Consider the following 16,283-nt stretch of genomic DNA (forward strand, 5'->3'; position numbering starts at 1 on the left):
GGGGGGGGGGGGAGAACGAATTCCTATTCCCCACAAATAACCCAGAAATGCATTTTAAATAAAAGGACACATTCTACTCATGCAAAAACATGCTGATTCCCAGACCACCCTTGAGAAGGCAATTGGGCCTCATCCGGCCCACAGGCCTTAGGTTGCCTACCCCAGCACTAGAGAATGCCCTGGCCACCTCAGATATCTTGACATGAGAGGGCTGTGAGTGAACCAAGCTGATTGGGGTAAGAGTGGTGGGTGGAAAAATGTGGCAGCATTGGGCTTGGACAGGAGTGATGTCACTGTTGAGCCTGGCAATGAGGGCAACACTGATAGGCCAGGGAGGAGTGAGAAGCAGCCACAGCATCACAGAAGCAAATGAGTTCAGGTGCAGGAATCAATGGGTAGAGTCAGGGCTCAGGAGGGAAGTTGGCTCCTCGGCACAACCCATTGACCCCCCTGGAAAAGCTGGGAGAGGGACAAATGAAGGCAATTAGGACATTTCCAGTAGCAGGCTGGGCTTTTTCTAGCCACCAGCATATTCCCAGGATTTGCAAGGCTGAGAAGCATCTGCAAGGGAGTATGTTGTGGATAAAGTGTACAGGGTGTGTAGGGAACTGAGCTTGCTGATAAAGCCCCTTTTCAGTTTTTCTGGTCTCTGTTCTAGTTCTTTTCTTTTCAGAGGTTGAGAAATTTACTCTCATCATTTGCCAGCCTTCCATATTCTATTGCACAATGGACTCTTTTTAGCTTCATTTTGTTCCAGCTTATTTTTATTTTGCTATTTATTTAGTTATTAATTTTTTATACTGCCCTTCGTCCAAGGATCACAGGGCTGTTTAAAATATGAAAACACAAACATACATAACATAGTAACAAACAAAAACAATAACCCTTCACACACACACACAGTTTAAAAGGCCATAAATTGTTTGATGTTAAAAAGCAATCTTGAAGATGTAAGTTCCTATGCTTAGTAACAAATAATTGGTTTTTAAAATTAGAAGCCATATAATTCTGGTGGACTATTGTTTGTCAACCTCCAAAGTAATAAGGAAAACTGACATCTGGGTGGGTCACTGAGTATCCATCTGTAGAACTTGAAAAGGCAGCTGCTTTACATTTTTGTATTATATTCAGGGCCTAAGATCCCCATTCAGAAATCTAAACACTGAAAGTACTGGGCAAAGCTTCCACCGTAAAGACACAGGGAACCTGTCCATCTGCTCTGCTTTGATATTAAATGCTGCATTTGGCATTAAAGCGATATGGAAGCTATGCAAAATCCATTTCAAAGGAAACCAGTGCTGCTTCCTCCAGAGAGTAGACAGACATAATATTCCTTTTGTTGAGGGTTGAAAAGGTTTTCAGGGCATCCGGCCAAATGCACCTAAAATAAATGTTCCACTGCGGAAATAATGGACTTCCCAGTTGAAGATGCTGCACTATCAAATATCCATTTTAATAAATTTCAGGATTTGTTTAGAAATCAGATTACATTAGTGTTAGTAACAAAGTGTACTGTGTTAATGAATGAATGTGAACTCTTCAGCAGCTCCAATTCTAGTGCCACATAAACATAACACTTTCAAACCTTTTAGTACCCTAGGGCAACCTAATTATATCTATATCTATCTATCTATTTATCTATCATCTATCTATCTATCTATCTATCTATCTATCTATCTATCTATCATCTATCTATCTATCTATCTCTATTTAAAGGGAAATCAGATCAGGGCTCTGTGGAAAGCAGTTTATTCCTTTCCCCCATGCCATATGCCCAATTAAAAAAACCCTTCCCAGAACTGCTACAGTGGTACCCCTCGGGTTAAGTACTTAATTCGTTCCGGAGGTCCGTACTTAGCCTGAAACTGTTCTTAACCTGAAGCACCACTTTAGCTAATGGGGCCTCCTGCTGCCGCCGCACCTCCAGAGCACGATTTCTGTTCTCATCCTGAAGCAAAGTTCTTAATCTGAAGCACTATTTCTGGGTTAGTGGAGTCTGTAACCTGAAGCGTATGTAACCTGAAGCATATGTAACCCGAGGTACCGCTGTATTTGCTATTGAAGGAAATTATTAATAGGGCCATGGGAAATAGCTGGTTTGGGGGATGCAATTCTTGTATGGCCATAAGAACATAGCATGAGGAGAGTTTGCGGAGAGTTTGCATAAGAACATAGCATGAGGAGAGTTTGCTCCTCATAGCATGAGGAAAGGTTGCGCCCCATACACGCACACACTTGCACTGCAGTCTTGATACTTGATTCCCATGCCTGCTGTTTTGCCTGTGTTTTGTTTTCAGTACACTTAAAATGTATCCATGCATTTAGCATAATGTATCACTTGCCCCAAATATATACATAGAGCAAACCGAGGTTTGTTGCTCTGTTGTATGTGATCCGATCCTTAGCAAATCCTTGGCGTGTGTGTCTGCGTGCAGAATAGTTACGTGACTGGGAAGGTAGCTAATGACATCATCTGCTTCCTACCAAAGTGGTTGGCAATGGGAATGTTGTGTCAAAATGAACAGATTTAGTAGTATGCTGAAAAATATGCTTAAGATTTGCCAGTCAGCCCAAACTGCTTATTATAGAAGTATGGCAGGAAATGAGTATTTATGTTGTTGTTGTTGTTTTTAAAAACCCTAATGGATATGGAAAAAATAGTATGTGAGGTGATAGTGAGGACACATTCTTTCACTTAAAAATAAAAAAAAAATTATGAGGACAAAATTTGATAGCATTTGGGAACTCTTTTTTTTTTTTTAAGAAGCAAGTCTTCCCCCCTGCTTTCCTTATTGCAGTTTACTGTAAATATTAGATGATGTGTCATAGTTCCTAAAACACAATTACATCATTTTTACAGCTAGTAGTGGGATTTGTGAAACGGGACTTGGAGCAATTAATGAGAGAACTAAAAATGAAGGGTTTTGCGTACTACATTCCTTGCAGATTCAAGCTTGGCAGCAACTGCCAAAAAGCTTCCTTTAGACATAGTTTCCATGCAGCTATGCATGCTGTTTTCATTAAAAGCTTCACTGTTCATTTGTGTGTTCTTTTAAAAAAAGAAGCTCAGGTTGTTGGGTTGTTTTTTTTACTAGGGTTAGTCCTTAAAATAAACTGTTTTTCACAGGAAACACATTCTGCTTTTTATTACCATTAATATCAAGTCAGTTATTTTAAGCATGTTATAATTAGTTCTAAGACTTTCTGGTGATTAATGTAACCCATAAGACAGAGAGAACATCATATTTCGGCAATGATCTAAGTATAGGGATTAGGAAAGGTTAAACTGTTGCCTATAACTCACAGTGGTTGTCTTCCATACTAGTCTACTGAGGAACAACGCCGAACTGATTTTGACTGAACCCACAGTTAACCTGTAGTGTGTAGACTGACTATATACTAAAGGCTAGATCCATGCTCCTGTGTTGGACTGGTTTAGTGTGGTTTGTGAGCTGCTAAAGAATTAATAATAATAATAATACTTCAGACTAAAATAAGTTTGTAAAATGTGAGAAAGAATTCATTCTGCAAAGCAAGGTAGCTAAATTATTAATCTGTTGAGTGATATTCATACCATTGGGTTGGATCCAGGCTTAATAATGCTTAGACTAGACCCAGTGTACTCATGATTCAACCCTTATTCTAGATCAGGCATCCCCAAACTCGGACCTCCAGCTGTTTTGGGACTACAACTCCCATCATCCCTAGCTAACAGGACTAGTGGTCAGGGATGGTGGGAATTGTAGTCCCAAAACATCTGGAGAGCCGAGTTTGGGGGTGCCTGTTCTAGATTCAACTGTCATATTCAATTAATCATCCAAGCTATGTGAAAAGAGGAAGTTACTATTAAATCCATTCAGTTTCACATCTTCACTGACAGCCACACTTTGAGCTTCGTTTCGGTATGGGATGTGGAACCTGTGGCCCTCCAGATACTGTTTGAATCCCAACTCTTATCAGCCCTATCCAGCACTGCCAATGGTCAGGGATGATGTGAATTGTCTAGTCTAGAAGGCCACAAGGTTCTACAACCCTTGTTTTCACATTCATACATAGTGTTAACCATAGTTAAAGAAGGTAGGCATTATGTTAAGCATTATGTCTGCACAGGACCACAAAGTTTACACAAAATAGTTTTCTTTTTCTGCCTTTCGCCCCTGTGGATGTGCCCACGCAAAGTTGTCAGTGCATACATGGTTAGCTTTTTCCGGGTACCAGCTTGTGCTCCTTTGTAGAAACTTGAGCTATTTCAGTTTTATGCCTCTGAAATCTATCTCATGTTTCCTAGCCACTCTAGCAGGTGGTGCTTGATGGCATGTATTTGGGCTGTGTGCTGCCCCCGCCCCTCAAATGCTACTTCCCTGTGCACCATGAGTTCTGTTAACCAGATGTCTGTTGTGGGCATGTGCATGGGTATTTGTTTACCTGTGGACATGCATCTTTTTTTTAAAAAAAGTTTTTATTCTTTCGAAATACAAGTTTTTCAACATGCTAGACTTGCACAAAATACTGGGGAGGAGGAGGAGGAGGAGGAGGAGGAGGAGGAGGAGGAGGAGGAGGAGGAGGAGGAGGAGAAGAAGAAGAAGAAGAAGAAGAAGAAGAAGAAGAAGAAGAAGAAGAAGAAGAAGAAGATACTGTTTGCTACATATTATAGGGCTGAAATATATTGCTGTATTTTTTTGGGCATAAATTTAGTGCTTTTACATCCTGTTGATTTCACTTGGAAATGTTCCTTTTCCACCAGCCTTTGGCTGATTAATATTCTACAGCCTTTTAAATGTGTCTGTGGGAAGGGGAGGTTATTGTTTTGCTGCATCGTTTCATTTTATTTATTTTCATGTTTTTATCCTGTATTTTATAATGTGAACCGCACTATGTTATGATAAAGGGTGGTATATAAATCTAATAAATAAAATAAAAAACTAAAAACTAAAATAAAATAATTTATTATTTGTACCCCGCCCATCTGGCTGGGTTTCCCCAGCCACTCTGGGCGGCTTCCAACAAAGATTAAAATACATTAAAATGTCACACATTAAAAACTTCCCTAAACAGGGCTGCCTTCAGATGTCTTCTAAATGTCAGGTAGTTGTTTATCGCTTTGACATCTGATGGGAGGGCATTCCACAGGGCGGGTACCACTACCGAGAAGGCCCTCTGCCTGGTTCCCTGTAGCTTTGCTTCTCGCAGTGAGGGAAATGCTAGAAGCTCCTCGGTACTGGAACTCAGTGTCCGGGCAGAATGATGCAGGTGGAAATGTTCCTTTAGGTATACTGGGCCGAGGCCATTTAGGGCTTTAAAGGTCAGCACCAACACTTGTGCTTGGAAACGTTATGTGGTCTCGGCGGCCGCTCCCAGTCAACAGTCTAGCTGCTGCATTCTGGATTAGTTGTAGTTTCGGGTCACCTTCAAAGGTAGCCCCACATAGAGCGCATTACAGTAGTCCAAGCAAGAGATAACTAGAGCATGCACCACTCTGGCAAGACAGTCCGCGGGCAGGTAGGGTATCATCCTGCGTACCAGATGGAGCTGATAAACAGCTGCCCTGGACACAGAATTGACCTGTGCCTCCATGGACAGCTGGAAGTCCAAAATGACTCCCAGGCTGCGCACCTGGTCCTTCAGGGGCACAGTTATCCCATTCAGGACCAGGGAATCCTCCACACCAGCTCGCCCCCTGTCCCCCCAAGAACAGTACTTCTGTCTTGTCAGGATTCAACCTCAGTCCATTAGCCTCAATCCATTAACCACCATCCAGAAGAAGAAGAAGAAGGAGGAGGAGGAGGAGGAGGAGGAGGAGGAGTGTCTGCAGGCCAGAAAACATAAAGGCTGTTATGTGTGTGCATGCGGGTATTAGTTTACCTGTGCATGAACATCTTTAATTCTCTTTTTGAAATATAAGTTTTTTATCTACAAGATTTGCACATAAGAGCAGTCAAAAGTTTCTGGTGCCAGTATTCTAAAAGTCCTAGGTTGTATAGAAACTAATGAATATAACTGCAGGCTTTTACAGATGGTGACTGTGATTTGGCATGGGCAGGAGGACAAATCAGCATTTTTAGGAATTGTTTTATTATAAAACCTTTGAAGAAATTGCATATAATAACATTCTATTTTTATGGACATGCCATCCTTTTGAAATATGAGGTTTATCTGTCTGCTCTGCTATCTTAACAATATAACAACATAACAATAGCAAGGCAACAATTGTCTTTCTTATTAACTTTGTTGAACTTTGTTGTTTCCTACAACAAAGTGTTTTAAAATAGAATTATATTAATAGAACAAAGAAGAACCATCAGAAGGAACCAATGCTTTTGAACCAAACTAAGAAATAAATCAAGAAATGATGAGTTAAGAATAACACAACTTCCTTTGTCCGTATTGCTGATGATTTGCTAATGCGAAAAAGCACAAAAGGAAAACAGTCTTTCTGCATGAATAAAAGACAATAAAGCATCTGTTCTAACTTTGAATTTCCTTTCTTTTTGTCCAAGTTATGAAACATCTCAAATAAATATTTTGTCTACAAGTAATCTTTTATCATTAAAAAAAAAAATGCTACTGTGTAAATGAATTCTTAGTTGAACCCACTTTTGGCCGCTCTTGTGAAAGCATTAACACAGACCACATGTTGGAAACCTGGCATGCCCCTGAAGGGAATTGAAACCATTTCATTTTTTCTTCCTTGTACACAGTGTAAATGTGTACATAGCGGAACATGTGAAAGTGCTTGTGAAGCAGATTGTTAAGACAAGAAGGGAGATCATCTACCTATTGCCTGGTGGAATGGATTCTGTGCCAGGGTATGCTTCGTGTGAATAAGAACTTGATAGTGCATTCCTACATATGTATATGCAGAAATTGCTCCCAGTTAATTCCTTGAGATTTACTTGTAGGCAGGTGTGTATACGATTGCAACCTGAATTTGTGCTTTTAGTTTAGCGTTTGTATAGCTAAGCCAGAAGCATAGGAAGTAGTCTGACAAAAGCTGAAACACATGATTTCCCACCTAGAGTACAACTGTGCAGTTTATAGAACCTGCACAGATCCCTCATCTGCCATATAGCTTCAAACCCCTGTTATTCTTGGCTCCATATCTGACACATCTCAGGCCTGTTCTATGGATGTGCTCTTGGGAGAGCATCCACCTACAGACTTATATTGTAAGATACACAATACAAAAATGAGGCTGCCACTCACGGCAAGTTGCAGCTTGCAGCATTGTTACCTGAAAAAATAAAGTGTTTGGAAGCATTCTTAACATGAATGGTTTCTAGTCTTGTTTTGTATTCATGTGTATCTGTTAGCTCCACAGAGTGGCCTACCTTATAATTTTGTCATTATAATGAGTAGATAGCATCTGAGTGATAATTCTCTATTAATGCTTTGTTTAAACCTGGTGCCCTTTGGGGTGAGCTATGTGAAGCTGCAGCATGGAGGAAGAAGGGCCCTTATTGTCCTAGTAGGCCGCTACTTGATTCTTCCCCTCCAGCCAATCTTATAGTTCCTCCTGACGTGGCTCCATGGGTCTCTCTCCATAGCTGTGTCTGCCTGTTAGTCTGCACATCTGCCCTCTAGGCTCTCTGACTGCCCTGCTGCCTTCCCATTCTGCCCTTCTCTTTATCCCCACATCTTGTCAGTCCTTTCCCTCTAGTCCATTTTGCCACTGCTTTGACTAACTGCACATGAACCTGCTACGACTTAGCTAGTCCTTCCATTGCTCCAACCTGGCAATAGTCCCAGTCGTGCTATTGGCTTTCATCTTTTTCTCTTTACGTGTGCACTTGCTGTAACCCAGTACTAACCTCTTGCATGATGTTTCGTAAAGGACAAAATACAAATAACTACCATGTAGAGTTTATCCTCTTTCAAAAAAGAAAGAAAGAAAGAAAAACTACTGGTTCCTCCACTGACCAATCTACATGTAACATCACAAGCTTCTGCATGAGCCGTTTACATTTTTGGAAAATACCATCATACAGCAGTCCTTATTTTGTTTTCAATGAAGAATTTTTAAAAAGGCAATGGCTCAAGCAGAACGAAGGGTCTCTCTGAGATAAATTGCACAAACAGTCAAGTTGTTGAGGTTGTGGGCAGTGGCGAGGCTACCTGCTCTGGCACCGGGAGTGGCGTACATCCAGGGGAGTGGCTGGCGCATGCTCCAGGGGGCATGGCGCGCGTAGGAGGGGTGTTCAGCAAGCGGTGCATGTCCCAGGGTGTGAGTGGCGAGTGTCCCGGGGTGTGCGGCAAGCGCCAAGTGTGCTGGGGGGCAGGGGCAGCCGCGGTTTCACCCTCCCAGGATGACACCTGGGGTGGGCCGCTCCCCTCGCCCCCACCTTCATCCTCCAGTGGTTGTTGGTGACTCCCAACAATGGGAAGCAATGAGGAAAGGCATTGTATTGGTTACGATGTAGAAATCACTCAGTAACAGTCCCAAAGCTCTGCCTGGTCAACGTTTCTCTGTAGCAGTTGTTCCAGAAGAGTGGTTGGTTTCATTGTGTCTTTGCTAAAACGGGTAAATTTGCTTTGTTCCTTCAGAGAATGACGAGGAGCAAGAGGCCCTCTTATCCTTGGACAAACCTGGCTGGTACTCCCAAGGTAATGCAACCCATTTGTATGAGTTGCTGAAGAAGATGACTGGCAAACTAGAACCAAAGGTATTTAGAAAAACGAAGATTAAGTAAAATAACAGGCCATCGTTTTGTGCAGCTGCTTTCTCAACATCAGCCTGAATTCAGTGTATTAGTGCAACTGATCAACTTTTCAGAGGCAGCAGAGTTAATAACTTACAACAGTGGTAGCAGTGTAATATATGAAGAAAATTTTACCATAGATCTTGACTCTGCCAAAGATTATCAGGCTTTATTATAAATATTAGTGCTAACTAGCAATACAGCAATATTTGTGGCCAGGTAAAAAACAACCCAGAGACATGTGTGACATTCAACTTAAATAACCTTTGAAAACAAGCTTGCTTTTTTCCCCTTATGAGTGAAACTGGGGAATGTTTTATATCAAACCTTTAAACTTTGGTGGGCCAAAGAAAATTGCCTTTCAGACTGCATGCTGACCATCTGCAAGATAAGCTGGTAGCATGATGTGACAATTAACAGTGTTTGTTCTTTATTCTGTATTTTTCTTGGACTTTAATTGCATAAAATCTCTACAAAGGGCATGTAAAGAGGAAAACCTTGGATTGATGTGACTCGTTTTTCCAATAAAAGTTCACATATAAGCTTCCCTTATCCTAATTTAGTGACTAATTTCCCTCTGCCTGATGCTCCAGAAATGCCAGTAGTCATTGCCAAACTCTCCTGTCCCATGTAGAGGCCACCTCATAACCATCTACTGTAGTTCTGTGGTGGGAATGGGAGGAGGGTGGAGAGAAATATCTATTGCACTTCAATGCCTTTTATTTGGCTGTTTTGGAACTCTCTTGTGCTTCATTGTGCCTTTTCACTGCATGCAGAATGCAACTGTCTTGCTGCTTCACTTTCAGGTTGTTTACTTTGGGGACAGCATGCACTCAGATATTTTCTCAGCCCATCACTATAGTAACTGGGAGACTGTCCTCATCTTAGAGGAGCTTCAAGGGGACCCTGCTATGGCGCCAACAGAGACAGAGTCTGAACCCTTGGAGAAGAAAGGAAAGTATGAGGTAAGGATGCTAAATATCCAGGTTCCATGTAATCCCAGTCCCACCTATATTAAATTCAAAAAATCATAACTTTATGATCTGTGCATGCATTCAGATATAAGTACAGCAGAATTCTGTGACAATACTAAACTTAGGTAGGTAGCCGTGTTGGTCTTATGCAGTCGAAATAATTTTAATTTAAAAATAAAAATAAAAATAGCCTAGTAGCACCTTAGAGACCAACTCAGTTTGTTCTTCATGCATTGCACTCATTTCACACGCTAGCAAGGTTATGCTTAAAATTCTACAAGGAAGGCTCAAGCAGTATGTGGATTGAGAACTCCCAGAAGTGCAAGCTGGATTTAGAAGAGGCAGAAGAACCAGAGACCAAATTGCAAACATGCGCTGGATTATGGAGAAAGCTAGAGAGTTCCAGAAAGACATCTACTTCTGCTTCATTGACTATGCAAAAGCCTTTGACTGTGTCAACCACAGCAAACTATGGCAAGTTCTTAAAGAAATGGGAGTGCCTGATCACCTCATCTGTCTCCTGAGAAATCTCTATGTTGGACAAGAAGCTACAGTTAGAACTGGATATGGAACAACTGATTGGTTCAAAATTGGGAAAGGAGTACGACAAGGCTGTGTAGTGTCTCCCTGCTTATTTAACTTATATGCAGAATTCATCATGCGAAAGGCTGGGCTGGATGAATCCCTAGCCGGAATTAAGATCGCCGGAAGAAATATCAACAACCTTAGATATGCAGATGACACAACCTTGATGGCAGAAAGTGAGGAGGAATTAAAGAACCTTTTAATGAGGGTGAAAGAGGAGAGCGCAAAATATGGTTTGAAGCTCAACATCAAAAAAACAAAGGTCATGGCTACTGGTCCCATCACCTCCTGGCACATAGAAGGGGAAGAAATGGAGGCAGTGAGAGATTTTACTTTCTTGGGCTCCATGATCACTGTAGATGGTGACAGCAGCCACGAAATTAAAAGACACCTGCTTCTTGTGAGAAAAGCAATGACAAACCTAGACAGCATCTTAAAAAGCAGAGACATCACCTTGCCAACAAAGGTCCGTATAGTAAAAGCTATGGTTTCCCCAGTAGTGATGTATGGAAGTGAGAGCTGGACCATAAAGAAGGCTGATCGCTGAATAATTGATGCTTTTGAATTATGGTGCTGGAGGAGACTTTTGAGAGTCCCATGGACTGCAAGAAGATCAAACCTATCCTTAAGGAAATCAGCCCTGAGTGCTCACTGGGACGACAGATCGTGAAGCTGAGGCTCCAATACTTTGGCCACCTCATGAGAAGAAAAGACTCCCTGGAAAAGACCCTGATGTTGGGAAAGAGAAGGAGAAGGGGACGACAGAGGACGAGATGGTTGGACAGTGTTCGTGAAGCTACCAGCATGAGTTTGACCAAATTGCGGGAGGCAGTGGAAGACAGGAGTGCCTGGCGTGCTCTGGTCCATGGGGTTACGAAGAGTCGGACATGACTAAACGACTAAACAACAACAACAACAAGGTGCTACTAGACTTTTTTTTTTTTAGTATTAAACTTCTTATCTAGAAATACTTTGAAGACTACCGTATTTTTCGCTCTATAACACGCACCCAACCATAACACGCACGTAGTTTTTAGAGGAGGAAAATCCGTAGGCATGCCACCCGTAGGCATACCCTCCCTAACACGCACAGACATTTCCCCTTACTTTCTAGGAGGAAAAAAGTGAGTGTTATGGTGCAAAAAATACGGTAATTCAGCAAGATTAGTTGTGACAGAATGTCAATAGGAATGTGCCTAAAAATGCACATTCCAAAGCACATCCCACTTAAAACAACGCAATGCATGTTGGTGGTGTCTGTGTTCAGTTGTGCTTTCATACGTGTTTGGATATGCATCAGATTTATGCATTTTACATACATATCTCCTTATCTCCTTTAGCTGAAAACCCATGTTTCAGCTCACAAACATTTATTTGGCCAGAAATGATAACCCCCAGTACAAATTACTACTTTCCCCATTTTCTTTGTTTTTGTCGATCACTGTCTTTCCTCTTGATCGTTATTAAATCTGTCAATATATTCACCTTCACTGGGTGCACAATCCACCAGGAAATTCTATTAGAGAAGCTGTATGGCAATTAACTAGAAACGAAGTATCTGTGGGGTCCCTTTGGGGACGGAAGGCACTCTGATCCAGTAGAGTGTTTCATCAGCAGAACAGGAGGAGAGGTGATTTTCGCCATTCCCCTTCTCCCGGCAGGTCAACATGCCTCCCTTCAAATCTGCTCCAGAGGATTGTGGGACACCTTGGAACAGCATGAGAGGGAGAGGGGGTGTGGATAAAAATGAGAAACAGCTTCCATTATGCTGATGGAAGCCTTTTGCCAGCAGAGGGCCACTGCTGGAAAGAACCCTGGAGTTTTCATTTCAGTGGAATTTGTGCATAAGAATTCCCTGGTGCGCCGCCAAGAAGTTGCCATCATTAATTTGAAGTATGAGCAGAAAAACAATGTTCTTCATTAGGAACACAGGAAGCTTCTATCAAGATAGACCCTTAGCCCATTTAGCTCAGTATTGTCCACACTGACCAGCAGTAGCTCTCCTGGGAGTCAGGAAGGAGTTTCTCTTAGGCATACCAGGAGAGACGAAGGATTAAATTTAGGCCTTTGTGCATGCGAAGCTGATGCACTTCGTCTGAGCAACAGTCGTCACCCAGTATGGAATGTTGCGTTGACCATACTTGCAAGCACAAATAAGCACTAATCAGAATAATAGAATTGTAGATTTGGGACCTCAAGGGTCACCTAGTTCAACTCCCGGCAATGCACAAATCTTTTGCCCAACATGGGGATCGAAACCATGACCCAGTACATATGCCCCTATATAGTGACAGTAAAATTCAAAGGAAACCATTTAAAAAAGTTTTTATGTTGTTGATCTGTTACAAGAATCTTAATGATTTAAGGTGCAAAGGGCATGAATAAGGAGACAGTGTGGTTCCTACTCATCCATTAATTTTACTGAATGGCCTTGAGTCTATTCCCTTGACCTTGGTTCTTCATCTATAAGTTAGGGATAATTACATACCTCATCTTATATTACAATAAACAAAATAAAAGATTATGAAGCTCTTGATACATTGAAAGTGCTACTAAATTGTGAGTGATGGTAATAATACTATTAATAATAATAACACTATTTGCCTTTTGTGTCATGCAGGGTTTTTGAATAGCGTAGAATAGCACATCAAAGTCAGAAGAGGGAGGAAATGTGTTGAAATGGCAGTTCCTGTGTTTGGCAAAGCCAGGCGAAAAGACAAATACACCCTTTAAAAAAGAAATTTATTCCCCAGCTGTACACTGCAACAGAAACCCCACAAAAATCAAAATAAGAGGTTCTTCATGTAGGTCAGGCTGCTAACACTTTTTAAAAACTGCACGTGTATTCATATTTTCAGAATACTCAGAACAAATGTTACCACCAGGGAGAGGGGTTTTCTCCTGTGCCTTCAGGAGGGTGTTGGTAGTTGCTTCTAACCAAACAAAGGGAGGGGTGGCAGTTTTAGGAATGTGCTCCAAGGGAATTAGTTTGGTGTCCATTTCCTGGATTTTGCACTCTAATCTCTGTCCTGCATAGTCTGTCCTTAAAGACCTTTAGTTCAGCCAGGCAGCTTCTGTAATTACCCCAGAGGCTTGTGTTGAATTCCTATATCTACCACCAGTGACAGCAAGCAAGCAGAGGAGAAGCCAATTGGGTTGATCAAAGGGTTCTGAGCTGAGTGGGGCTAGGATAGGTCAGGGGTGTTAGTTCATTATACTCCTTTTCACAGGAGAGCAGCCCATAACAGTTACATCCCTGCAACGGAATATACCAATTAGCAAGACCAATTAGCAAAGGGATTTCCTTTTGTCTCCTATACACAGTTTTGGGGTTATTTTAAAATTATCCCAATCAGCCTCCCCTGTTTAATCTTGAGTGAGGGAAGTACAAAAATCAGCCAGTGGAAGTGTCAGGCAGAAACAGCTGGCGTCACATTTGATTATGATGCTCCCAATTTTCATTTACTTAAAATATTAATATCTCGCCTTTCAGAGTAACTTACTTTGAGGCAGCTTCTAATGAAATATTGACATACAACTGAAACTCTAATAACCAGTCATTAATAAGACAAACAAGCAAAAAACCACTAAAATGTAACCAAATGCAACAACAAAAGCAGACCACGAATTACACACCCACACATATTTTTAGAAGAAAGCCACCCCACCCCCCAAAAGTGAAATTTTGGTCTTTACAGATGCATGCAGTGTGATGGTCTGGCAGAATCCAGTTTGCAAATAGCTCCAAAGCTGTAGGGGTTCTGTAGCAGGGACCCTTTGCCTCATAGCCACCAATGCTGTTCGACTTTATGATATAGCTTGATCTGCCTGAAGCCTAAAATTTTATAACTGCCTCAGTACTCTCACCTTGATGTATATGACTAGACTCCCTGCACGTATTTCTGCACTTCGCTCAGAATTTGCTAACCTAGAAAGATGTGAAGTAGGTAAATAGATTAACTACTGTCTGGAAGGTCCAGTGAGGGCTGTGGTAAGTTCCATGTGTGCAGGAACTTCTCTTCTACGAAAAAACTCTGACCATGGAACCCTTTCCATTATAGAAGGGAACAGAATGCTCTCCTGCATGGAAGGTGTGGGTGGTGCTAAGCCGTATCAGTAATCCTTTTACAGAAACTACTGGTTCAAATACATTCTGTGAGCTTTCAGTTTCCAAGGTGGGGAACCCTGTTCAACCTGAAGGCCACATTTTCATGGCAACTTTTCAAGAGTCACATGCTGATGGTGGGCAGAGCCAGAGGCAAAAACGGGTGGAACAATAGGTGTGACACTTACCTTTGTCCAACATGCTACACACTAGCCATGCAAGAGTCAGGGGTTTCTACACCCACACCTGCAAGCTTGGGGATTTAGCCAAAACAAAGTAAATCATCCCCATGGTGATTTCTTTTCTTTTCTTTTAAATTTCCTTGGGTGTAGAATTACTACCATGAATATTTATTAGTTGCATTGCCTTCCTTTAGCTCAAGGGCTTATGCCTTTGTAATTTGGAGCATTTCTTGTAGCTTCTGCACCAAAGCTGGCAACCACTTCATTTCAGAACAATTTTATACAGAAATTCCATGCATGTATGCATTAGAGCACATGTGGGACTTGTATTTATATCCATGTTTGTTTATGTTTCAGGGACACCATCCAAAAGCTCTTCCTTCTGTTTCTAAACAGTGGGGTTCTTTCTTTGTGGATACCATTTCAGGAAAGGAAGATACAGAGGAAACTTTAGTAACTACGTGGTCCTGCAAATGTGTTAGTGCTTACAGCACCATCACAATCCCAAGTATTGAAGCAATAGCAGGTAAGAATGAATAATCTTGAGAGTTATTTCCAATACTTAAAGGTAAAGGTACCCCCGACCGTTAAGCCCAGTCGTGGACGACTCTGGGGTTGCATGCTCATCTCGCTCTGTAGGCTGAGGGAGCCGGCGTTTGTCTGCAGACAACTTCCGGGTCCTGTGGCCAGCATGACAAAGCCACTTCTGGTGAACCAGCGCAGCGCACAGAAACGCCGTTTACCTTCCCACTGGAGCAGTACCTATTTATCTACTTGCACTTTGACGTGCTTTCGAACTGCTAGGCTGGCAGGAGCAGGGACCAAGCAACAGGAGCTCACCCCATCGCAGGGATTCAAACCGCCGACCTTCTGATTGGGCAAGCCCTAGGCTCTGTGGTTTAGACCACAGCGCCAGTTGCTGCAATAGTATAGACCAACAATGATTCTTTCCCCTTTTGAAGAAGAGCTTATAAAAAAAATAAGGTGTAGATAAGGTCTTTTTCTTTTTTAAAAAAATGTTAAAGTGACTTCCAAAAGGAAGGACCACCAGCAGTAGAAAATAAAAACATTTTATTTTAATTTACTTCACTTCCAAATTAGAGCTGTTTGCATTCATGTCATGTAGCTTAGATGATATCCCATCTTTTGAGAGTCGTCTTCTTTTTCCTGTGCAATAAAATCAAATCCAGGATAAGACTTCTTAAGTTTAGAAATCAAATTTTGTTCAAACCTAGAAACATAATAAGTCCTGGTTGTCTTCATGATAACTTACCAAACAATCCTGACCATGCTTACTCAGAAGTAGCACTGCAATCTAAGCCCCCTTTCTGCTGGGCACAACAACATAAGAGTAGCCCTGTTGAATCAGCTGAGTGGCCCATCTAGTCACAGTGGCCACCCAAGGAACTTCTGCCAAGGCCCCAAACTGAACCCCTATGTTGCTTTTCCAGCTTGTAAGAAATAGATTGTAAAGGGATGCTGGTTCAAGAGCTGCCAAAAGAGGAACTGCCTCCAACACACATGAGCTCTTTACCCTGCTAGTTTTTTATTTGCAAACAACCTCCAAGCTGTTGCTGTTGTTTAACTCAGAGAAATGTGAAAAGCATTTCGATGTTCAGTAAGCACAAGAGGCTGGAGCTGGGCCCCCTTCTGTCTACTGACAAACTTGCAAACCATTAAAACAGATTAATATCACAAGCTGTTCTGTCAAAATTGAATACCCAGAAACAAAACGGTGGTT

General features: G+C 41.7%; 1 protein-coding gene across 2 annotated transcripts in view; it reads left to right on the plus strand.

The window, feature by feature from the left end:
- The window catches only part of NT5DC1 (5'-nucleotidase domain containing 1), a 145,532-nt gene that overhangs the window by 81,158 nt on the left and 48,091 nt on the right, over positions 1-16,283 (plus strand). For both annotated transcript variants that reach the window (XM_083608518.1, XM_083608517.1), the window contains 3 exons: positions 8,542-8,660; positions 9,503-9,661; positions 14,900-15,068. In XM_083608518.1, the coding sequence (XP_083464644.1) occupies positions 8,542-8,660; positions 9,503-9,661; positions 14,900-15,068 (447 nt within the window). The remainder of the gene's footprint in view (positions 1-8,541; positions 8,661-9,502; positions 9,662-14,899; positions 15,069-16,283) is intronic.

The sequence above is a fragment of the Podarcis filfolensis genome (assembly GCF_964270895.1).
Source record: "Podarcis filfolensis genome assembly, chromosome: 3".
NCBI lineage: Eukaryota > Metazoa > Chordata > Lepidosauria > Squamata > Lacertidae > Podarcis > Podarcis filfolensis.